Source organism: Cyanistes caeruleus, chromosome 16, assembly GCF_971803275.1.
Source record: "Cyanistes caeruleus chromosome 16, bCyaCae1.hap1.1, whole genome shotgun sequence".
Taxonomy (NCBI): Eukaryota; Metazoa; Chordata; class Aves; order Passeriformes; family Paridae; genus Cyanistes; species Cyanistes caeruleus.
The window spans coordinates 11,847,126-11,871,991 of NC_141716.1; the positions used below are offsets into that span (position 1 = coordinate 11,847,126).

Genomic DNA, 24,866 nt, shown 5'->3' on the forward strand with positions numbered 1-24,866 from the left:
GCCAAGTGTACCCATGGAGCTGTGTCCAGACCATAGATCCAAGGGGAGTGCTGGAGTGCAATTCCCACAGCTCCTGAGGAGCTTCAGAAGTGCCCCTGTCTGAGAGCCCAGGCTACAGAGACAAATTGACTTTTTCTTTAAAAAAACCCACATTTTGTAACAGGGAATTTGGAGGTAATGATGCTGCTGGCAGGTTCAAGGGAAATTTCTTGCAGGATTCAGCTGTATCCTTACTGGTCTACCCACAGAGAAAGCCTGGGCTCAGAAACTAGTGATCCCAGGCTGAAAGTCCAAAAAGCAATGGGCTAAAACTAGGCATCTGGATGGATTGGACTTGTGCTGAAGGCCTCACCTTCATCCATATGATAGAGATTGAGACCCTGCACACTGATCTTCCTGTGTTTTTTTGTTCTTTGTTTTTGTTAAAAACAAACAAATAATATGAGGCCACACTGTAGCTTTCTAGGACAGGGATTTTATAGCACATGGCTGAGGAAGCTTTGTTACACGGGCTACAGCATGGTGTGAGAGTGGCTGACAGATTTGGGATGTAAATCCTGCTAAGCTCATGTTGGAGGTGTGTAGAGAGTATCTCTGGAGTGATACTGTCCACAGGACACAGCCCATGCAGGGAGGTTTCACCTGAACTACTCTGGGGTTTCACCTTGGAGCAAACCAGCTGTGTCCTCCTAAATGGGGTCACAGAAGAATCTTTGTCCTGGAGCAGTGTGGGCAAGCAGAAAATTGACACTGGAGCAGGGAGCTGCAGCACAGCTGTGCCCTTCAAAACTAGGGAACATCCTTAATGAAAAATACACACCAGCACTGCTGCTTTTGCCTGTAGAACTGTTTCTGGCCTCTTTGCTGAAGAGAACATTGCTTGGACTGGCAGATAATGCTCACTAGTCCACAGGTTTGTGTGTCCTCCAATCTACAGCAGGGCAACACTCCCAGGGAGTGCACAAAAGCACAGCAAATGCAAGGATAGCAGAGTAGGCTGTACCTGCTCTGATACCGTGCCAACTTCAAGTTTATGGACTTTAATCTTTCCAGTGCTCCTTAGCCCTGGACCAAACCAGCACAAAATTCCCAGGGCAGGTGGCTGCCTGGGCACAGCAGTGCTTTGCTCCAGAGGCTGCTATTCCCCAGTGGAGAAAAGGAATTTGAGGTTTTGGCAGCCTGCCTATGAACCATCCTCTTGGCAGGCCATGTCATAGGGGCAGGCAATGCTGCTGGTGCAGTTGGGCTCAATGCAGGGAATATTAAGGATTGGGATGACAAGGAGTCTGCTGCAGGAGGTACAACCACAGGCAACTCCTGCTCTGAGACCAGACTCTTGGAATCAGAATCAGCTGGTCCTTGGCAGACCCCAGCTCTTGTCTCCCGCTCCAATGGGCACGGCTACTCAGGAGCTTACCTTGTTGAATTTTGCCTTGTGTCTAAGGACTGTGACCCTGCTCCTACTCTGAGCTCCTGTTCCAGCATTTGACTGCCTTCTTGATGAAAAAAAGTGAAAGAAATGCTTAGTTTCTCACGACCTCTAAAGGTCTGTACAAAGTTTTTGCAGGAGGAAGGTGCTCAGTGAACTGCCACAGCTCGCTGAGCGCACACAGCTCAGTGGAGGGGAATTGGAGGATCGCGGATCCAAATGAAAATTGTTTTCCACAGGAGGAGAAGGCACGGAGTGTGGCCATACCCACTGGCTTGTGTTGGGGCTGGTGAATCTCACGGATAGTGCCAGCCCTGGGCTGCTCCCTCTGCCTGACAAAGTGGCAGGGACAGGCACGGAGGGGACACAGCTGTGAGGGAGAGAAGGCTGACAGGACAGCACTGCTAAATGGGGACACTGCTGGCATGGGGGGACAGGGGGCCGTGGGCTGGCAGGGGACACCGCCGGCAGGTGACAAGGCTGACAGAAGGGCCACGACTGATAGCGGAACACCGCTGATGAGGGACACACCGCGGGTGAGGGACACACCGCTGGTGAGGGGACACCGTGGGTACGGTACATGGCTGCGGGGTGACTTGGCTGATTGGCGGGTCACCGCTGACACAGGGGACACGGCAGACAGGGGGACAGCACTGACAGAAAGGACAAGGCAAACGAGGGGACAGCAGCCACACGGTGCCAGCAGCGCCCGGCGGTTCCGCTCTGGAACATGGCCGCCGCCCCGTTCCGCCGTGAGGGCGGGCCGTGCCCGCCGTGCCCGCCCCCGGCTCGGCGCGGCGGCGGAGCGGGGCTGGGAGGCCCCCGCCCGCGCAGAGCCCCGGCGCCTCGCCATGGTGCTGCCGGGGGAGCAGGCCCGGCTCTACCGGCCGCGGCCCGAGCTGCTGCCCGCGGCCCACGTCCCCTCGCTGCCCCACTACCAGCGGCTGTACCAGCGCTCCGTGGAGGAGCCGCACGGTGAGCGGGGCCGAGCGGCGGGGCGGCGGCTCCCCGGGCCCGCCGGGGCTGCTGTGGGGAGCGCGGGGAGCCCTCCGCGAACCCGCGCGTGTGGGGTGCTCGGGGGGAGCCCCTCTTATCCCCACCAGTGTTACTTGTCTCATCCCCGTTTCCCTCATCCCTGTTTCCCGCTCTCGGGCTCCGGCGCCCGCTGCCTTTGCAGAATTTTGGGGGGACATCGCTAAAGAGTTCTACTGGAAGCGTCAGCACACGGGACCCTTCCTGAAGTACAACTTCGACGTGACCAAGGGGAAGATCTTCATCGAGTGGATGAAAGGAGCTACCACCAACATCTGCTACAACCTCCTGGACAGAAATGTCAACGAGAAGAAGCTTGGGGACAAAGTTGCTTTTTACTGGTAAGTTTCTGTTTTTATTGTGGTGGACAGGATGCGTGAGTAGCACCCTAAAGTGTACTGACAGTGTCAGTTTCTACTGAGGTGAATGAAAACATAAAACCTGAGAGGGGCTAATCCTTAGGTGGCTTCGGCACGTGTTTGCTTGCAGTGTCCTTGGGAAGAACTGTGCCGGGAAGCTTCTGTGCCCTTCCCGGGAAGCTTCTGTGCCCTTCCAGGGATGCACTGAAGTGCCCGGCATAGCCGTGGGGAGCGCCTGACTCTGCAGTTACACCTGCTGGGAGCTCCGGGCGCTCAGACAGGAGCGAGGCAGGTGCCACAGCTCCCCGGTGAAGGAGGTAGATGTGGATAGAGGCACGGGAGGAGGAACAGCCAACAGCCGACAGCTAAAAGCTAATAAAACCCCATTATCTCCCGTGTTTATGTTCTGTGGGTTTGGCGAGTTTCCACTCCTGTGGCAGAAAGGTTCTCTTAATACCTGAGTTTATATGTGGATTCCTTGCACTTGAATGTGAGATGCTTTCAGACAAACTGGCTTCTTTACCTTTGGGAAGAAAAGTTACTGCCAATCCTATGGGAAGTATGTTTCTTTTTTTTTTTACCAGAGTAGTTACTAATGTTAAAATTCGTGTAAAACTTAATTTTCATATTGATGCAAAGTAGGTTTCACTGGTGATGTCCAAGCTGCAGAAGTAATGCACTCCTGCTGAACTAGCTCAGCTGTCAGCACAGCTGTGTCCTCAGACCGAGCTGTGCCTGGCTCTCCGGTGTGTTTTGCTGTTTCCCTTGAGCTTATATTCATGTAACCTGGCTATGACTGTATGTGGCAGGGCAGAAGCACAATTAAGTGTACTCTGTGGTAGGTATGCAATAACTCATTGGGATGTGGTGAGTGCAATAACTCATTGGGATATGGTGAGTCCCTTGAGCAGATGGAGAAGTCTTACTGTCATTGCAACAAAAATAACTGATGCTCTAAGTGATTTATTGTGCAGCTGAAGGTCCCCTTGAGTCACCGGGTGTAAAGTTGACTGGGGAGCCACCCCACTGCTGAAAGGAACATGATTATACCAGTGTGTCTTTGGCTGTGGCTGTAAAATTTGCTTCACAGAGTTTCTAGAGTTTCTATCCATAGCCCTTCTGCTTTAGTGAAAGAATTACACACACTGCCTAGCAGATAATCATATTGATAAGGCACAGGTGAAATGCTGGAAAGTGTTTACTTCCCTGCTAGTTAAATAGATTCTCTATCTCACTCTGATGTAAAATGACTTCTGAATGAAAACTCCTTTGTAAACTCCTGCAGGTAAAGGTGTGCCAGCAAACAAAGCTGTTTGGCAGCCAGTGCTGGCCCTGTGCTGGGGTTTGTTGAGGAACTGGGTTCTTAGTGCACGTAAATCTTTGTGTGACAGTGAGGCAGCCACCCACAGTTTTAATTTGGGCTTCAGTGAACATTTTTCTTGTTGGTTATTCTGGCAGACTTTGTGGGGGTATTTGTGATGCTGAGAAAAGCTTGGGGTGGATATGAAAATGGTGGGTGGCTGTCAGTCGTGGTGTTCACAGTGCTGAAAAGTAAAGTCTCTCATCCTCCTTAGCAGAGAGTTTCCCCTGATTGTTTTGGGACAAACTCTCCTAGTGTGGCTCTGTCACAGGTGACCAGGCACTGTAGTGTGGAGCTGTCAGCTGGGAGTGCCAGTGGCATCGATGGAAGAGGCATATTGTGACAAACTGTGGCACTGAGGACTTGGGAAAGTGGGGCTGAGGGTTGCAACTCATAAAATTACTCCTCTCTGGGCACATGGTTTTCTTCAAAACAAAACAAAAATTAATTGCTCTCATCTTGTTCTCTCACATTTTGTGTTTAACACTCTGAAATGAGCCTGGATCCCTTAAACACTTGAGACTTGTCACACTCTGTGAAGTATTGAAAAAGAAATTAAAGCCTCTGAAAGGTGAAGAGTTTTTTTTTATTTTTAAACACCTGAGCCACTAGGTTGTGTGTAAGAAAGTCTGTAGCCTGCTAGATGGGAAAGGTGCTGAACTTACACCAAGGTTTGGTTGACTGCCCAGCTCTGAAAAGATACAGGACCATGGTCCTTGCTTTCAGAGGGGAGGAAATTAGGGAAAGGTTGAATAATGTTTGGGGGCATTGCGGAGTGTCTCTGAGAAGCAGCATGTCCTTACAGAGCTCAGAACTGCTGGCTGTGGCTGCCCCCAGTCCTGCACGGATGGGAAGGAGCGAGCAGCCCATCTGGGTTTGTTTGGGCCAAGCTGCACTAAAGGTTCCTGCACCACCAGCAGTCCAGGACTGCCCAGACTGTCTCCGCTCAGAGGGTCTAATCCCAAGCCACATGGAAAATGCATTTTCAGCACAAAGGGCAGTACATGGGATTGCCTAATGCTGCAGAACTTGTACATAGGTGACGTTTGCTGTCATGTTGTTGTTCAAAATGGCCATCCTGAGTTGGTAGGAAACATGGATTTTTCCCTGTTGCCTGCTTCACTAGGATATCTCGGGCTGCTTGTGAAAGTTACAAATATTTCTGGTTTTGCTGCTTCTGATTCCTCTTTCTCTGCTTAGTATTGTTGTTGTGGCCTAAAAAAAGGAACAGAAGCTCCAGGAAATGTTTCTCATAAAGTGCTGCTCTCAAAAGTCAAATTTCTTTCATAAGGGTGTGCAGAGGCTGTCAGGAACAGTGGTTGCAGTGCAGGTGGGTACCTGTGGTGACCCTCGTGGGCCTTGCAGGGGAAACAGACTGCACCAGATACTGGGACATTAAGGGGACTTGCAGCTGTGCTGAGAACTTCGTGAGGGGTTGTTAATTAGGGCAGGAGCACAATATGGCTTCACCCTGCTGTAGACATGCCTAAGTCACTTGGACAGCCCTTCATTCTGTGCTGAAGTGTCTGTTAATAATCTCATATAAACTTCAGCTTGGGCAGCCGGTGGAGGTAAAAATATAACCTTGTGGGAATTAAAAAACAACAACCACCACCTATTGCAAAACTAATTAGACCCTGGGGTGTGAAAATACTTGGATGAGGCCTGTTCTATGTGTAACCTGTGCCTCTGTTTCTCAAAGCAGTTGCCCCAGCTGCAGTGCTGGTAGTGCCTGGTGGGACCAGGGCCAGGGGGTAGAGCTTTGTTTTTAGAATCCCTCTAGCCAAGGACATGGGGCTTAGCCAGGTGCTCCTGGCTTCTTCCATCTCTGGGAGAGTGTATTCATCTTCTGCTTTTTTTATTGGCATATGACGTTACATGTCTAGAAAGGAGTAATAAAGATAGTAAAGGCTGCCAGAGCTGATTGGAACTTTGTTTAACAAAATAATGAGTGCCTATGGTTCCTCTTATGGCCCTAGAACAAACAGGACATGCAAATATAAAATTAGGAGGTGTGGTTTGTTTGGTTTGCGTTTCTTTATATGATTTGACTTTAAAATGTAATCATGGATTTAGGGCCTTGTGGCCTTGAGGTTTCTTCCAATAAAACTTTTTATAAGAAAGAACAAAACAATTATAAGAGCATGTTAAAAAAGAAATAAACAGAAGATACAAACTAGCTTCACACATCTGTCATATGCACAGATGCTGTGGCAGGGAATGCTGGCTGTTAACATCCAGCCTTTCCAAGTGCTTAATTGGAGCCAGCTTCTACATGATGCAGTTGGCTCTGCTGCTCCCACTGGCTTCAGGATTTTGGACCATCCTGTGTCAAACTGACCATTCACTCCATTCTTTGGTAACTTCCTGAGTCACTTGTTATCCTTCCAGCGATGCAGCCTCTTTCAATGCTTTTCTGGTGATGAGAGCACATCCCTAAATCACAGTTTGTTTAAAGAACAAAATTCACCACTGGAAAGGTTGCTTTTACTGATCCACATTTACAGGTGTGTGCCTGCAGCACTACCCAGGCTCAGCACAACTCCTTTCCTGATGGGAGTCCATGGGAAAAGGGGTGACCCCCCCCAGCCCTGTCTGAGGTGCCTCCCCCGCAATCCGTGTCATCTCCCAGTTGTGTGTGCAGAGGGATGGATTGCTGGTTTTGGCAGATATAAATTCTTTTGGAAGCACTGCTGAACAGTACAATGCTCTGCTTCTGGAAATCAGGCACATTCTGTGCACCTAAATAGGTAATAAATTACATTGAATGTAGTAGTACTTTCTGAAGCTGTAAATCTCGTACCTACTTCAAGGGCTACGATAGTTGTAGATTCCATCACAGATAGTGTAGCTCTTTTCTGGTGGGTTTTGTGAAATCTGCCAGTGTGGGAGAGGGTGACAAAACTGGGAGCTTCAGACAGCATTTCTCATCCCTCCAAAGAGGAATATCTCTGCGTCATGGGGATGACTGAGCTGCGTGGGTAGTGCAGGAGTGGAGGTGGGGGAGCGTCAATAGAAACATGGTATTAAACAGGGAGTATGGGGAGTAGTGTAGTAGCTCAGGCATGTCCAAGTCATGTGCTTTCCTGGCTGCTTTGAAATTTTTCCTCTCCCAGTTCTGGGCAGTCACCAAGCAGTGTGGTTAGTGCTGTGTGGTAGTGCAAGCAGCCACTGTCTTTGGACACTCATGTACAGCCTGGGTCTGGGGGGGACTCATAGCTTCTCCTCAAGTGTAACTCCAGAGGTGGATGGAATCTCTAATTTTGGCTGTGGGCTGTTTGCAGCAAGGTCATGATTGGTTTAAAATTAACTGATTTCATGTATCTGCTCTGAATTCTCCGCTGTGGGTTGCAGATGAGATACAAAGATAATGTTGCTCCAGGGCAGCATGGTGATGATGCCTCTTAAGGGTTTGAGGTTTTCAGTTTGTCCTGAGGGACTGGAAAACACAGGGATCATGGTCTAAAACTTGTTACCAAGGGCTCTGTATGTGTGTGCAAGGTCCATTTTCTCTTGTCACTGTTCTTCTGTCACAAGTGTTTCTGTTCTACTCATGTGCTGCATCCTCCATCCTGTTCATTACTAGTGAAATCTCCAGGGTAGTTCCCAGGTGAGTGGTTGTGCCAAAGGGATGAAATAAATACCTGAGAACAGCCAACTACCTCCTTCAGGCATGTGTGGGGTGTGCTTTCCTGGATGCTGTGAGTCAGCAGATTGAGCACTGTGGTACTCAGGCACTTGGCATGCTCGGAATCACTCGAAGTTGCTTTTCCATTCCAAGGACTGACTTGAAAGCAGAACTTGACTCATCCCTTTCAGGTACACTTGCTGATTTGCAGGGAGATGCTGAGAAAGGTGATTAGTTTGATGTTTTGGAGATCTCAAGCCCTGTTCCTGCTCTGCAGAGCCTCTTCCATCCCAGAATGCCAGGCAGGGCAGGAGTAGGGAGCTGGCAAGTGCTGCAGCCTCATGCAGTTCTGCTGTGCAGTGCAAGGAAGGAAAGGGACAGGTATTAAAGCTTGGTGACCACTTGACTACCCAGTGCCTCTGGTCTCCTGTGGTTTGGCCCATTCAGAAACAACCCTGGACTCGTGCCTCCATGGGAGGGCATTCCACTTTATTGAAGTTTTTCTCTGGAAGTAGTTTTTACTCAGCTCAAATAACGTAATGCTGCTCCTGGAGACAGAGTGGGGTTTTTCTTCTCTGTTGAGTCAAAGCTGTTACGAGAGAAGGCACTCGGGTAGCACTTGGGGAGTTGCTTCACAGCAGAGCAGTGAAGACGGGGTTGTTTAACTTCTGCCTGGGAGAGCAGCTCAGCTGCCTTGAATCAGGGTAGCAGCTTTCATTTGAGTTTTGTTGGACCTGTTTGTTTCCAGCCTTTTGCTCAGAAACCTTTGGTAGCTGCTACTGGCAGGGATACAGCATCCGTCCATATAAATACAAGGGAATATCCAGGAAGTATTGGACCAGATAAACAAGTGGGATGTCTCTAAGTACCCAGGGTTAGATGGCATGTGCCCCAGATAGGGGCAGGAACTTGAATGTGGAATTGCAGAGCTGCTGGCCAGGGTAAGCTGGTGGTATTTGCAAAAGGCTGCAGTGCCAAGGCTGGGAGGTTGCCAGTCCCCCTTTGCCCAGAGAGGGCAATGGAGAGGGTCCTGGGAACCAGTAAATCTGTCTTTTATCCCTAGGGGGGCAGTGAAACTGGGTCACTGGGAGAGGTGGTGGTGGAGCTGCTGGCAGAGCTGCTGGAGCACGAGGCCAGTGGTGCTGAGCACACAGAGATGGCTCTTCTCACACCACCTTTGGGAGGTTTCCCACGAAAGGCTCCTTCAAGAAAGCAATTCAAGTGTACCTGGAAGAAGAGTGTTTTTATGGATCTGGTTTAGCCTTGCCCTTTGCTTCCTCACTTTCAGTGGATGCTCTCCAGGGTCAGCAGCAGGACTGCCAAGGGCAATGTTGAAACAGAATTGCTGATGGTGGCCAGGTTCACGTGCTCCAGAAACAGCATCTCCTGCTGTTGCTCCTGGAGGCCAAACATCAGCCATGGTTCTGACCCAACATGCTACTTTGGTTTAGTCTGAGAGACTCTTGGCCGAGCTACTGTGAACACAAGTGCACTTCCTGCTGTGTAAATGATATCAGTGACAGCTTTTATGTTGTTATTTAGTGCCTTTTCCTCATCCTCTTCATTGCTTTGACAGCTCTCTAGATTCAGCATGGGGGATTTAATAACTTTTCATGAATTTCTGCTTACAGCCCTACCTGAAAAGGTTGGTTTATACCCTGTGCAGTGCTGCCAGGCATGGTTCTAGGGGTGTGGTTGTTACAATAACCTGGGGCAGTATGAGGGGTGGGTGTGCACAGACTATGGCACCTGGATTTTCTCATGTCTGTGAAACTTCTGTCTTGTTCTGCTGGCAGCTATTACAGGCAACTGGATATGTTTAAAAAATACTTGATTGCTTTAGGGAGGGGCACCATGATTGTGCAGTGATGGCATATTGCAAATATTGGCTGGAGATTTGAAACTTGCTGTGGATAAATGGAGTTCATGGACAGAGAGGATGGTGAACTTCTGTATGGATTCAGGACACGGAAGATCAGAGCCTTCAGTTTGCTCACTGGACTAGAAAACCTGATTATTTTAGCTGTGTGAATGGCTTGTGTGTTCTCCCTTGGCACCCTGGTGTGAATGGAGCAGCAGTGGACAAGGACTCCAGCTACACGTGGGTGAGACTTGCTCCAAGTAGGGGTCAAAATGCTCAGGCTTTGCCAAAAGAGGTGTGAGCAGGTGCTCGTTCAAAGCGTGGCATTTTTCTGGTGGGTTGCTGTGCCTTGTGGACTCTCTGTGCCCAGAGCTCTTGGGCTGAATTGTTGATGGCCAGTGGTTTCACAAGAGCTCTCACCTCCCCCCTTTTGGAGCAGGGTTTCAGTTCTCTGTTTGCATTTCTGCACATCACTTGGAAATGTCGAAATGAGGTGCGGTAGGAAATCGTGAGCCCGGGCAGTTTGCCATTAATTCATTTTCATAGATGTCACCTCCCTTCTTCAGGGGAGTCCCTCAAGGAAGTTGGGGGCCTTCCTGGTTGCTTTGTCACACCCTGGCTACCTGATAGTGCTCAGAGAAGCTGTGGCTGTCCCATCCCTGGGAGTGGTCAAGGCCAGGTTGGACTGCGCTTGTAACAACCTGGTCTAGTGGAAGGTGTCCGTGCCCATGGAACCTGATTGTCTTTAAGGTCTCTTCCAACCCAGACCCAGATAAATAAATCATTTTATGATTTATTTAGTGATAGTGAAGTATGTTTTCCATTCCTGTTTCCACTGACCATCATGTAAGAGATGTTCCCTAAATGATATTCCAGCAGGTGATACCTGGCCTTCACCTCTGGAGGTTTATGATGCATGAAATTGAAATGTCCACCAAAAATCTGATTGAAAGCTTAATTTCCTACCATGCCTTTATGGATATTGTTTGAACCTTCATTGAAATTGCCTTGCCTAGCTTTCTGTGTTTCTAGAAGCTCTTCAAAATTTGGCAGAATGTTCCCACCAGAGATGTGGCTATTTCCCAAAATGGGGCATTTCTCAGCTGCAGGCAGCTCGTAGATTATTTTACTTACAGAAGCTTCATCCAGGGTCTGTTCAACAGCCCAACTGTAAATTGTTTAAACAAACAATCAGCTGTTTTGTACTCAATATAAGCCCTACTCCCACTGGACTGGTAAAAATAGTCCATGCTCCTTTGAAAACCTCACTGATGGTAAACATCTAAAATGTCTCCTCTCATGTTAAACTCACACATTCTTCTGCAGCATTCAGTGGGTTTGGCTGGTGGGATTGCAAATGCTGGCTGGGGGCAGCCAAACTCCACAACGTGCTGGGTGAGTCTTGCACATGACCTCTGTTGCAACGCTATATGATTACTTTGTTTTTAAAAAAAGTAATTAAAATTTGCTGTTAAAAAAACCTCTCCCCTAAATAAAATAGGCAAAAAGCTGTTGTTTTTCTCCACTGGTTGTTCTCTTGTATTTTAAAGTACTTCAGAAAGTAAGAGTTAGAGTTAATGCTTTTCCTCTTGACTTGATGGTTACTCAGTATCACACTGAGTAAGTAGGAAAATAATGAAGCCAAAGAGAGCAAATTCTCCTTGCTTGCAGCACAGAGTGGCTGCTGACACCATCACCAGGGTATTTACATGTGGTCTGTATGACTGGTATAGTGACTTACCTTGTCAAATATGCCAGGGTGAGAGTACATTTCCCTTGAGGAGGGATTTGCTGGCTGCTGTCAATCCTGTCTTCCTCAAAACTGTTCCCCTGGAGTGTTCTGGTGCTCAGGTGTGAGCACAGAGTGTGCAAATCCCATGGCACTGAGTTCACTTGCCCATGTCGGCTGATGAACCAGCAGTTTTCAGTGGGAGGTGTTGATTCCTTTAGAGATGTCTGAGCATCCCACTGCCTAAAGGAAGGGGCTTGAAGTAGATTTTAGGGTATAGCCTGGTGTGAGTGGGATAACTGGAGGGAGTTTTGGCAGGTTGATAAATAAAGAGTGGTTTTGGAGCAGTGTCCACCTCCAGCTGGGCTCTGGTATAGGATTGCTCAGGGTATGGCAGAATGAACAGTGGTTGGGCTGCACAAGGTAAATATTATTTCTTTAGATGCCTCTGGTATTTGTTCAGCTTCTGAAAGCTGCAGATACAAAGAGTAGCTGGGAATGTATTTAGTGAGAAGGAAGGACAGAAAGATGGATGTGGTTTTCCTATGGGACAGTAATAACTATGCAGGGTGTTGGGTGTTTGCTTTGTAGGCTGCGTGTCCGTATAGCTGTTTTTAAAGGTGAGTAGAGGATTGATTCCTTGATTAAAGAACAAATGACCCAGTGGGACCCAGTGTCCCTGTAGAAATAAGCTCCATTTTGGCTGTTCTGTAAAATACATGGTGCCTGTGTTGGAGTCAGTTGAGCTGGAGGGGATGGGCCTGGGGCTGAACACAGAACATTGTGCCCTGCAGAGCGCAGGGCTCCTGCTTTGACACAGCTGGTCTGGCTTTTGGCAATAGGAGCCCATTCATGCTAGATTCATGATCAACTTTAAGTTGGGATGGTTTGGCTCAGAAATAGGTTTGAGAGCAGAGCATTGTTAGGCCCTACCTAAGTGTATGGGGAAACTGGAGGGGAAAATTGATGCATGGTTTTAATGCAGTTGTCAGAGTCAACTGTGTGGATTTAGGAAGTGATGGTATCAAACTTGGAAGATTCTTCTTTTCCCTGGGCTTTCTGTTTCGAGGTTTTCTCAAAGATGTTCTCTCAGTGCTGCCAAATATTTCTGAGCACGCTGGGAAAACCTTTTCACCAGCCCCTCCCAAGCTGAGTCCTGTCATTACACAACTTCTTCTTTCATGATCCTTGTGATGCAAGGGGATTTAAGTGTGGTGATGGTGGGGTTGGGCTTTCTGGTAAACCTGCTGCTCACAAAACCTTCCCAGAACTCCTCTGGGAATTTTACATTACTGTGATGGGAGATAGTGACGTTAAACACGGACAGGGCTGGGCAGTCTGCCCCGTTATTATGAAATGTTCTCATGGAGGTTTTTTGCAGACCTGCTGCAGACCCATCTGTGCAGTTAAGAGCATTTCCATATTGAACAATCCATGCAAATACCAGAATTTTTTTCTGATGAAACAGTGTTCTTTCCTGATTATCTTGTACAGCTGTTCTCCCCAAACTTCATGTTTCAATGTAGTCTATTTTCTCAAAAACAGATTTAAAAGGCTGCCTTTACTTGAGTGCCGTTCCTCTCTCAAATGGCATAAGCAAGGCTGCAGCGTAGGGAGAAATCCGATTTTTATTTTTTTTTTATTTTTCAGTTTTGGCTGCTGTTATTCCTGAGAAGCCAAGGTATGTCGAGGCAGACCCTTTTCAGCAGCAGTTTTTGGGGCTAAGAACAGCCAAGGCTAGGTCATGGCAGGAGGTGTGTGAGCAGCTGAGCCCAGGGCTCTTGCTGCCCATGCGGCTCACACGTGAGCACATTCCCCACATGGCAGGAACCTGGCTGGCCCAGCTCTGCCTGGCATTTTGGCTGCTCTAATTCTGGATGTGGAATGGATCAGGGAGCCATGAAGCCCTCCTGGGCACCCCGGTGACCTTGCACGTGAAGAGCTGTCACCACAGCAGGAAAATTCCTTCCTTTACCTTGTACCCTGATCTGGAGACAGGCTGCTGGTGAAGCAGGAGCTGGAGATCTCTCATGCTGCATTCGGAGGGATTTGGGGCTCTGAGTATGTTTTACTTTAGATGGCAGCAGAGATGTTCTAGGCAAGACATTCCCACAGTCCCCATCTCTGCTCTCCTGGAGTCACAGAATCACAGAATTAACTAGGTTGGAAAAGCCCTGTGAGATCATTGAGTGTTTCTGTGGTTCCCCACTGTGCAAATTGTTCCTGTGACATGGCATCATCTGTTGTGCATCTCTGTGTTTAGTTGAAGAACTTGCATTTACTGAGTCACTGGGTGGGTCACTGGAGATCTTAGAATCAGAATGGTTTGGGTTGGAAGGGACCTTGGAGGTCACCTAGTTCTACTCCCTGCCATGGGCAGGGACACCTTCCACTACCCCAGGTTGCTCCAAGCCCTATCCAGCTTGGCCTTGGATGGGATGGGGCAGCCACAGCTTCTCTGGGCACCCTGTCCCAGGGCCCCACCAGCCTCATGGGGAAGAATTTCTTCTGTATATATTATATATGGCCAAACTTGCCTTTCTCCAGCAGAGCATTCACACAACATTCAGTATGTAAAACACAGGCTTCTCAAGTGCTAAAAATCTGAGATGCATTCCTTCCATGAGCCAGGCGATACTGTAAAATTTTGGATTACAGTTGCTAAACGTAGGACTTGGTTTGAAGATGAAAAGAAGTCAGACTCACTTCATGCTTCACCATGTATTTCATCTAATGAAATATCTGTGAAGTTTGGGGAGCTGAGAATTGGATTTTCCTTTCAGAAGAAGCCTTGCTGTTAGAGCACAGATTGCATATGAACAATCACAGCAGTGCTGCTGCCAACTATTTTCACCAATAGATCTTAAAAAAAAGATGTATTTGGGGAGTGTTGGATTTGATGGGGTTAGAACTGCAGAGGTGAGTTCTGCAGTGCTGTTTTCAGAAGACTGAGGTTTATTTTTGCAGTTTTATTTCTTTTTCAGTATAATTTGGACAAAGGAGCCCGTGTGAGATGCTCAGGGCTGACAGCTCTTGCTTATGTCAGATGAGCACTGTTGAGAAGATGCTGCTGGCAGAACTTGGATGCCACGACTTGGTTTTGACAGAGAGTACTCAATAGCATGCAAGTGGGCATTCCTTTTAATTCCCTGTCTAAAATCCATCATTCACCAGGCTTTTGTGCCAGAGCAGAGGCCCGAGCAGTCTGAGTGCTGCTGTAGCCCGCTGAGTACAGCTGTGGGCACTCCAGACTATTTTCAGAGGCAGGGAGACATAAAGCAATTGCCTGCTCTTGGGAAACTGCTCGAGGCCTTGGCTGGAGATGCATCGAGAAGAGGCATCTTGTCCTGTAGAAACAAGGACATGATTTGTTTTCCATTGAACAAAAGGTCTTCTTAAAATCTGAAGCCTGAGGTTTGCCCTGCTGGTGGTAGTGGGGCTGTTTTGCAGTCACGCAAATGGGCAGAAAGGACTTTGAAAGCCCCTGAAAATTCTCACAATAGTTTTAGCTTCTCTTTGACTCTGCTCTGTGCTTTTCCTGCAGTGCCTTTAAGCAAGAGGCTTTAGTTCTGGCCTTCAGGACGAGCTTGGGTACATTCCTTGGCCTGAGTCTCCCTCCAAAATCCTGCCAAGGAGGAGGACCTGGCGTATTTGAGATGTTCCTCTCATGTGCAGGGAGAGCAGGAATGTCTGAGCTGTGCCTCGTGCCGGATGGCTCAGGATAGGTCTGTGTCCCTCATGGGCACCGTGTGCAGGGCAGCTCCCCTGAGAGCCCACAGCTTGGGTGACCTGGCTGCCTCTCCCCCTTGGCTGCTCAGCCCCCAAATAGCACACAGGACCCTGGGCAGCCTGTGCTAGTCCTTCCTCCTAATGTGTTCCTCTCTTAGTAAAGGCTGTCATTAGATCCTTTGCTGGGCCAGAGCACGGACAAAGGGACATCTCCTTCCTGCTCTGTTGAGCTGGGGACTGGCTTGCACAGGGCCTGCCTTTGGTGCCCAGCAGACCTCAGTGACCTTCAGGTGACGGATTAGTGGGCTGGGATGCTTCAGCTTGCATTTGGAAGCATTAAAATTGTCTTCTAAGAGCTATTCCATAGCAGGGCTTGTGGCCAAGGGGAGAGCTGCACACACAGTGATCCTGCACGTCTGGACATCAGCAGGTTTGCACAGCACCAGCCTTGGTGTAGGTGCACAAAGGAAAACCTGGATGGTGAGGGAAGGCACTCAGTGTGCAGCCAGACACAGCAGAAGCAGATGTTGTTCCTGTGTGCTGGATCAGTTACAGCTGCTCAGCCCAGCACTGGAATCAGCTCTTGCATCTTTGACCTCAAGTAACAGAATGAAAAAGGAAACTGATTTCCTGGTTTCCCTTTCCTAGCTGAGAGTCCTGCTGTATGGGACCTTGACTAATAGTTTCACATGTCATTTAGCTCAAAGTGATGCTTCTGGCTGCGATGGGGAAATGAGAGGAAAATGCTGGGATGTCAAGGCTGAGACACCTGCCTTGGGCCCTGGTTCACATTCCCACGCTTTGCTTTAGCTTTGTATTCTTGTGTCTCTCCCCTTTGCACTTACAAGGGGCCAAACTTGCGTAAAATACCAAGCAGGGAATCACCCTTCCAGCAGCCAGTGGTGGGAAGATTCCCCGTGCTGTGTCAGTGCAGGTATCCCTGGCCCAGTTGCTGCAGAGCACTGTGGAAGCCAGGGCGGGTAACTGGGTATCAAGAGGGGTAAGGCAAGTGTGTAAGCACGAGATCCACGAATGATGATCCAGGTGGAACAGGTTTAGAACACCTGTTCTACATGGGGCAAGAGCAGAGCTTGTATCAGTGAGGCTGTCAGTAGCAAGCCATTTCCCTAGGGATGTGACATTGTCCCTTGGCTCTCCTTCCCATCAGAGGGCTGCAGAAGCCTGGAGCTGGTTCACAGAGGAGCACAGGGAGAATAAGGCAGAGCAGGCTTGACACTGAACAAACATACATGGGTGTATTTATATATGACCTTGGAAAACAAGACAGGCCTTGGCATCCCATCACAGCCCATCTGATGTCAGGTATTTGGGGGCTGGGTGTTGCTGCACATTGGCCCATGTTTCATGGAGAGATATCTGCAGGCGTGAGCACCCAGGAGTGAGGGAGCCATGCCATAAATCCCAGAGTGCTCCTGAGCCTGTGCACTCTTAACTTTGCCTCTCTGAAAGTGCCAGTATTTCCATTTTACGCATTCAACTGCTTTTGGTAGTGATCTACACAAGGGGTGGGCACTTTGGACAGAATGTTCCTACTATTGGAGAACTTTAGTCCAGAACTGGATTTCTGGAGTTTGGTTACTCTCTGCTCAGAAGGGCAGGTGAGGACATATTTGTTGGCCAGAGCAGTTTTCAGTGTCACTCTTACCTTGTACTACTGCACAGTAACAAAGATTATCTTGCTTTTCCAGGGAAGGGAATGAACCTGGGGATTCCACGAAAATCACCTACCGTGAGCTGCTGCACAAAGTCTGCCAGTTTGCCAACGTCCTTCGCAGCCAAGGTACACGCTGGGAAAACGTGCAGGAACACTGGATACTGGGGAGGCATTTGGCCAAGGGTTTGGAGATTGGGGTCACTGCTTGTGTGGTTACCAGTCTGTTGAGTAATGCTCATCAATGTGCTCTGCAACGTGCAGATTCATTCCTGGCTCTGTCTGTGAAAACTGATCAGTGCTGGTCATATCAGTTGTACAAGGAAGAAATCAGTGCTAAAAACTTCATGCTCTGGGGTTTTCCAACAAGCAGTGGGCTCCGGTTACTTTCCTGCTTCATTCAGGGAGGCAGATGAGAACGTGGATTGTTCATTGTCTTCATATCTCAAGAGCCATAGTTCCTGAAAGGCAAAACCCAAGGCTGCTTCAGCTCCAACTCCAGCTGAAGCTTTATTGTGTGCATAAAAATATGGAATTAAAGTAATTTATTTATTTCTATATCCTGTTGTTTTGCCATGTAATGTGTTCATTTTGACAAATGCTTTCCCTCCATAGGGGTGAAAAAAGGAGACCGGGTTTCCATCTACCTGCCAATGATCCTGGAGCTGGTTGTAGCCATGCTTGCCTGTGCCAGGATTGGAGCTCTGCACTCTGTTGTGGTAGGAACAAGCTCTTTGTGCTGCTGTTGGCACTGAGCTCTGAGGGGAGCAGCTCTTGGTTTGGGGAGAGGAGCTGGAAAGATGAGTGCTGACCGTGAGATGGATGGAAACTCGCTTCAGATGCAGCTGTTTGCCTGCATTAACTGTGCAATCAGCTCCTTTAGCTCTCTCCATCAGTGCCTGGTGGTGAATCATTTGTCTCGGGTGAACAGCACAGCAGCTGTGGGGTTTGGGGCTGGGTTTCTGTGTGCCCTTGCTGATCTGCTGTGTGATCTCTGGCAGTTTGCAGGTTTCTCTGCAGACTCCCTTTGCGAGAGGATCCTTGACTGCGGTTGCTCTCTCCTCATCACGGCAGGTAAAACGCATGTCTGAGACACTCTCCTCCTGTTGCCTGACTGAGAGGTCTTTATCTTTAAAGCCTGGAAGGGGCACAGGGAGGGGCAGTGCCTCAGCTGAGCCTCCCAAAGCAGTGCTGGAGCTCTGCCCAAATGTTCTTCCCACTCTAAACATGTGGAACCTCCAGGCAGCTCCCCAGTTTGTCCTGTAAAGCTTGATGTCACCAGCTGCTAATAGTGTTTCCAAACACTTCTCATCCATGTTTCTTCTGAGTATCAGCCAGATGGTTGCAAGATGCATCATGAGGCAAGCCTAATGTAAGAATTCCCACCCTTCCCAGTTTTAAGGACATTACTGCTGCAGCTCTCAGCCTTATAAAGTGAGGATCAAGAATGTGGCAGTAGTTGCATGTAAGACCACTGCACTTTCCCATCTGTTTTTTCCAAAAGTGCAAGAAATAGTGTTTTTATTAATTCCCATGGCATGAAAAGGACTGACTTAACTGCAATCTGTGTTCTGGATGCATTGGATTATTTCCCACAGAATATTCCCAAGAGATTTGTCAGGTCAAACTCGGACCTCTCCCAGAGAAGGAATTCCACCGTGCCTTTTGGCATCTGTTTCTCTAGGCTAACATTGGGAAAGCTTTCCCATCAGCTGCTTGTCTGCTTCCCCTCACTCCAATTCATGAGCTCTGCTCTCCTGAAACTGCTTGTTGGTCCAACTGTCCCAGGCTGCCTTGGCTGAGAAGCCCCTTTGATGTTTCCCTCACTGTTTTGCAGATGCCTTTTATCGAGGGGACAAACTGGTCAACTTGAAGCAGATTGCAGATGAAGCCATCCGGAAATGTATAGACAAGTAAGTTTGGATTCCCTTGTAGAAAAGGCCATTGCTGCCAGAATCTTCTCCTGCACAAATGGGAGTTGTCTTAGGTGGGCAGACTCTGCAGCAGATCTGACACAAACACTCATCAGATGTTACAGAAAGGGAAATAATCCTGGGGAAATTACTTTGCCAAGCTTACAGACACAGCATCTGTGTAGCTTGTGAGAGACTGAATGTGGGTTTGTGTGTTAGATCAAACATGGAAATTCAGGGCAGATAGTCTGCACGTTAGAAATTCAAACTCTTTAGGAAAACATAAGTCTTTATGTCTGTAAAGATAGCTACTGTCTGTAAAAATAGCTACCTGAGAGGACAGAAGTGATCCTGAAGCTGGGAACTAACTGGTGGAGACTGTGTTGATACCCTGAATAGGGCTGAAGGGAAATAAGATCATTCTGCCAGTGTTTTGTAGGCTGTCTTTGCCCTCATGAGGGGGCAAACACCTATGCCTTTCCTTGATGTATAATCAGGCTTTGGAAGCCTTTCCTCCCTCTGAGACAGTCAGTCATGCCCAGGGGTTGGAGCAGCCACTAACATCTCCTGGTGGGAGGGCTTGTTCCTGGTCACAGGAAGGAAAATTTGGAATTTGTAATGAATTTCCTCAGCAGTGTCCTGGGAGAGAGACTTGTGGGACCCCCACTTTCTCCCCAGGAATCACACCTGATAAATCCCCAGTAAGCTGTGCACAGACTGTTCCTGTTCTCTGAGCTGTTCCTGTGGCTGGTGTCCTTGGAAGTTGATGGTGTACTTGCAGTTTGCATGGCAGCAAATGCTCCAGCTCAACAAGAGGAGCTCCAGACCCCTGCCCTGCCTCCAGTGCTGCCTGTGAATCCCAGGAAGGGCTGGCTCAGCCCCTGAGCAGCCCAGTGTGACAGCTCCTGCCTTTTACAGGGGATCCTCTTTGAAAAAGTGCATCGTGGTGAAGCACCTGGGCAGGGAAGAGATAGCAGTGGATGGGACCTGCAGCAAGTCTCCTCCTCTGAAAAGGCTGTGCCAGGAAGTACAGGTGTGTTCCTGGTGGGATGAGAGGGGGTTTTATTACCATGGGCCTGAGACCAGCAAACTGATCAGTGCAAAACCACTACAATGATTCCCTGACACCCCTCCTTGCTGACAATGCCATGTGAGTGGTCTGAGAAATGGTTCCTTTTCCTTACCAGATCCTCTCCCTGCTGCTTTCTTTAACACCCTCATCACAAACTGCCAGCCCACAGGACACCGGGTACACCTTCCAAAGCCACCAGGGACAAGATGCCCATTTTCCTCTGCCTACAGCAAGGCTTTTCCTTCCTCACCCTTTGTCTCTCTCCCATTTTGTGCAATGCTGTGCTGTTCTGTAGCTGTGGCAGTGGCAGCAGGAGAGGAAACCCAGATTTGTGCTCGTGGCGTGAGCTCAGTGCAGTCCTGTGACGGGGCAGCAATCCTCTGCTGAGAGCAGAGCAGAGTCTGTGCAGCTGGCACAGGAACTCTGTCAGCTCTCAGGCTGGGGCTTTCCTTTGCAGATGAAAGGATGTGGGCCAGAGGCATGTGGTGAGATGGGGGTGGAAGGAGGAGAAGGTGTTCTGGAGCTGTGGCTGCCTGCTGAGCAGCCCTGCTGTGCCCAGCCCTTACCTGCTCCAAAGGCAGGTTACTTTCAGCTACCCCATGGCTCCAAATCTTGCCACATTGTCTTCTGTTCCTCTGTGTTGGGTGATTATTAGCGCTGAGTTATCCCCAGACTGCTGCTGGCTCAGAAATGGTTTGTGTTTGGGGGGTATTTGAGGTTTAGACTCTGCTTTCAGGAGGAATGGTCTGTGCACATCCCTGGAACAAGAAGTCCAGCAGATTCTCTGCCTTTGAGTTATTTTCCCTCATTCAGCTGTGTTAATTTTGTTGGGGTGTTACTCTGTTTCACAGCCTGGGTATGTTCTTTGGCCTGCTCTGCCTCTTCTCTTGTGAGGGCAGGGTAGATGCAAAGGAATGGGGAAACTGGAGCAGACCAGCCTTCTTGTGTGAAGTTTCCCTGGCAGGGTGATTGCAAGGCAGCCTGCCCCTGTGCTGGTTTCAGTAGTCAAGGTGAGGTTATTGTGCAGAATGACCTGAGAGGAGGCTAGAGGGTGTCTCTTGGCCTTTGGTTCTCTCTGCTCTACTTGTTTGGATGCTTTATTGAGGATTCTCTCCCTTGTGGATGCATTTTTACTATGCCATTGGCTTGTGTGAGGCTATTGGATGGTCTGTGGGCTGGCTCTGTGCCTCTGTTCCCAGCCAGCCATATGCAGGGGGTGGCTTTGGGGACCAGCCCTGGAGGCAGCTGGTACCCAGGGAAGGTGATGGAAATGGTCAGGCTTCTGCTCAGAGGGCATCTCCTGGCCTGGCCCTGGATCTGAGCATTTTCCAGCCTGCCAGGGTGATTTCCCAACCTCTGAGCCTGTGGGCTTCCATCTGCCTGCCTGCAGTGGTGTGGATCCTCCGCTTCCCAGATTTCACACCCTCTTTGTGGATTTTTAACAGGAAAAAAAGACTGAAAGCTCACAGAGACTCCATCCCAAGGTATTTACACACAGCACTGCCTTCCTCTTTTTGGCACCTCTCCTCTGCTTCCCTGCAGCTCCCCACCTCCCTTAACTGCTCTGGCTGCCCAGCCACACGTGCCCTTCTAACCGTGGTGCCAGCAGCTGCATGTCGGTGACAGAGCCCACCCAGCTTGGCAGAGCTGCCCACGGTGTGGGGTGGATGCAGTGCCACCAGTGCTTCCAGAAAGAGAGGCACACCTGTGAGCTCTGGGCACAGGCCAGTGTGCTGCCAGGGGAGTGCAGAGCCACTGGGATGCAGTGGCAGCATCCAGGTCAGGCTCTGGCTCTCTGCCTTTCAAAAGCAGCTCTCATGATGCACTTCCCTTTGTGGGGAGGCTGGCAGGAGGCACCTGCAGCTTCCTGGCCACAGGCAGCAAACCTGGATCTCCAAATCCAGCATGTGGAGTCTGCCTGCTTCATCCAAGGAGCTGTGGCCTCTGGAGCCCCAGAGCAGGCAGGCAGAGACACACAGTGCCATGGGTCTGACCTCCACCTCGGGCACTGAAGGCTGGCTGCTAAATCAGGGATCCTTGCAGGAGGGATGCAAGAGAAAACTGCTGGTTAAGGCTTTGTTTACCTGGTGCCTTGCTGGGAGCTTGCTGATAGGATAGAATTGCAGAAACTGCTTTGCCAGGTGAAACCGTGGAGGTCCATGAAAGCTTTCCAAGTGCGCTCAGCTGTGCCAAGCTGTCAAGCAGCTGGTGTCCCCTGCACCACATGTGAGGGGGCTGTGTGCTGGGCTGTGGGGTCCCAGTGCCTCCAGATGTCTCATGAACATCTTTAGGGCTGCAGGGAGTCACCATGTGGCTGCTCTCTGTGCACCCCAGCTGAGGGAGCTGTGGCAAGGCTGGCTGTGAGGAGGAAATGTGCAGGGCCCTGGCTCAGGTACCTGCCCTCACAGAGATGTGGGAAGTGGAGGTCTGAGCTGAGGCTGGGGTGTGTTCCCTGCCCAGCTTCCCCCAAGCTTCTCTGAGAAAGGTGAAAAGGTCAGGGGAAGTTAAGCCTTGTGCTTAACTCTGCCACCACCCTGGAGAGGTGGGCAGCCAGAACAGTCCTCAGGGTGACCTGTGCCCACCAGCCACAGGCTTGGTGGCTCTGTCACAGTTCTGGCATCTTCAGCCAGCCAGTGCTGGATGGCTCAGCACTGGTGCAGTCACTTCTTACTAGGGTATTTATTGCCTAAAAACCTGGAGAGCAGATCTTTTTGGGGGCCAGCAGGGCCAAGCAGTGTGAGCCCACAATGCTGCTGTTTGTCTCGGGCCAGGCCCCCACAGGATGTGTGGGACAGGTGGCTGTGGGATGTGAAGCTGTGGGATGTGGGGATGTGGGATGTGGGATGTGGGGATGTGGGGCTGTGGGATGTGAGGCTGTGGGATGTGGGGCTGTGGGATGTGAGGCTGTGGGATGTGGGGCTGTGGGATGTGGGGCTGTGGGATGTGGGGCTGTGGGATGTGGGTCTGTGGGATGTGAGGCTGTGGGATGTGGGGCTGTGGGATGTGGGGCTGTGGGATGTGAGGCTGTGGGATGTGAGGCTGTGGGATGTGGGGCTGTGGGATGTGTGGATGTGGGTCTGTGGGATGTGAGGCTGTGGGATGTGAGGCTGTGGGATGTGGGGCTGTGGGATGTGAGGCTGTGGGATGTGTGGATGTGGGGCTGTGGGATGTGAGGCTGTGGGATGTGGGGCTGTGGGATGTGAGGCTGTGGGATGTGTGGATGTGGGGCTGTGGGATGTGAGGCTGTGGGATGTGGGGCTGTGGGATGTGTGGATGTGGGGCTGTGGGATGTGAGGCTGTGGGATGTGAGGCTGTGGGATGTGTGGATGTGGGGCTGTGGGATGTGAGGCTGTGGGATGTGAGGCTGTGGGATGTGGGGATGTGGGGCTGTGGGATGTGGGGCTGTGGGATGTGAGGCTGTGGGATGTGAGGCTGTGGGATGTGTGGATGTGGGGCTGTGGGATGTGGGGATGTGGGGCTGTGGGATGTGAGGCTGTGGGATGTGTGGATGTGGGGCTGTGGGATGTGGGGCTGTGGGATGTGGGGCTGTGGGATGTGGGGCTGTGGGATGTGGGGCTGTGGGATGTGAGGCTGTGGGATGTGGGTCTGTGGGATGTGGGTCTGTGGGATGTGAGGCTGTGGGATGTGGGTCTGTGGGATGTGAGGCTGTGGGATGTGAGGCTGTGGGATGTAAGGCTGTGGGATGTGAGGCTGTGCTTGCTGCTTTGCTGTGGGACTGCAGCTCGGGGCAGCCCCACAGGGCAGGAGGAGCCTGACTGTGGGAGCAGCCCAGAGCAGCTGCTGCCAGCCTCCCTTGGCTGCTGCTGCCCACGGGGATTCATTGCTGTTACCTGTGGTCTGGACGCTGCTTCAGGTCATGCAGCCAGACCGTGTATAAAGGTTTTCCTTGTGGCTGTGGGCTGTGAAAAGCTTTGGGAATGGGAGCTGCAGCTCTGGTGCATGGTTTGCAGCAGGCTGTGCTGTGAACATCCCCCTGGATGGCCCGTGACGGGGGCGAGGTTTGAGCTGTGCTTCTCATCGCCCTTCTCTTGTTTTTGGACAAGCCTGTTTCAAATCTTGTGCTTTCCTCAGACCCCCTGGAACCCAGCCATGGACACGTGGTGGCATGAGCTGACACGTGGTGCCAGCACAGAGTGTGAGCCCGAGTGGTGTGACGCCGAGGACGAGCTCTTCATCCTCTACACGAGCGGCTCCACTGGGAAACCCAAGGTGTGCCCCCAGCTCCCTGCACGGGCCAGGCTGAGCCACAGGAACCCCTCAGCTGGGGGAACTGGTGAGGGGGGAGATGGGAAGCCCCAGCAGGAAGAGGAGCTACAGAGGTCTTAGAAAGGGGCTGTGCTGGTCATTGCTGCTCAGCTGCTGTTGGAGCTCAGTGATGCTCAGCTGGTCCTGACAGGGTGAGGGTGATGGTGGGAGCTCCTCCTGACATTCCTGTGCCTTCTCCTCGCAGGGTGTGCTGCACACCGTGGGTGGGTACATGATTTTTGCTGCCACCTCCTTTAAATACGTGTTTGATTACCAACCTGAGGACGTGTACTGGTGCACGGCCGACATTGGATGGATAACGGGCCATTCCTACCTCACCTACGGGCCCCTGGCAAACGGGGCCACCAGCGTGTTGGTGAGTGCTGCATGCCAGTGGGTGCTCTCACTCTGGAAAAGGGAGATGGTGGTGCTGAGCTGCATCCCTGCACCGCTCCATGATGGCTCTGTGAGGCTGTCCATGTGCAGGGCTCTGTGAGGAAGGGTGGTGCTCTCCAGGGAGGGCATGGTGACTGCTCGGGGGAGTAAGTTTATGTGTAGCTTTTGGCTGGATGATTTTCTCAAATGATCCCCTGTTTTGTTCCCATAAAAGTACAAGCCTTGTGTACTGATGGAGCCAGGGCTGCTCTGACTTAATGGAAAAAGGGATCAGGGAGTGATGTTTTCCCTGCTGATGCTGATTTGACATCTTGTTTAACTCCTGTGCCTGTATCTCTCTTAGCAGTGTAACAGATCAGGGAGCCAGAGACCTGTGCCCAAGAACCCACAGGGAAATGCAAGCAAGAAAGTCACTGATAT

The 24,866-nt window shown here is 50.3% G+C and overlaps 1 protein-coding gene across 2 annotated transcripts in view; it reads left to right on the plus strand.

Moving 5' to 3' along the window:
• The first annotated feature begins 2,194 nt into the window (after nt 1-2,194).
• Nucleotides 2,195-24,866, plus strand: part of ACSS2 (acyl-CoA synthetase short chain family member 2) — a 29,496-nt gene continuing 6,824 nt past the window's right edge. The window contains exons 1-10 of one of the 2 annotated variants that reach the window (XM_086853386.1): nt 2,195-2,404; nt 2,607-2,802; nt 16,837-16,928; nt 17,415-17,518; nt 17,801-17,873; nt 18,637-18,712; nt 19,631-19,745; nt 21,230-21,268; nt 23,877-24,014; nt 24,256-24,426. In XM_086853386.1, coding sequence (XP_086709512.1) covers nt 2,281-2,404; nt 2,607-2,802; nt 16,837-16,928; nt 17,415-17,518; nt 17,801-17,873; nt 18,637-18,712; nt 19,631-19,745; nt 21,230-21,268; nt 23,877-24,014; nt 24,256-24,426 — 1,128 coding nt within the window. In that variant the 5' untranslated portion in view covers nt 2,195-2,280. The remainder of the gene's footprint in view (nt 2,405-2,606; nt 2,803-16,836; nt 16,929-17,414; nt 17,519-17,800; nt 17,874-18,636; nt 18,713-19,630; nt 19,746-21,229; nt 21,269-23,876; nt 24,015-24,255; nt 24,427-24,866) is intronic. The other variant, XM_086853387.1, reaches the window with a different exon arrangement.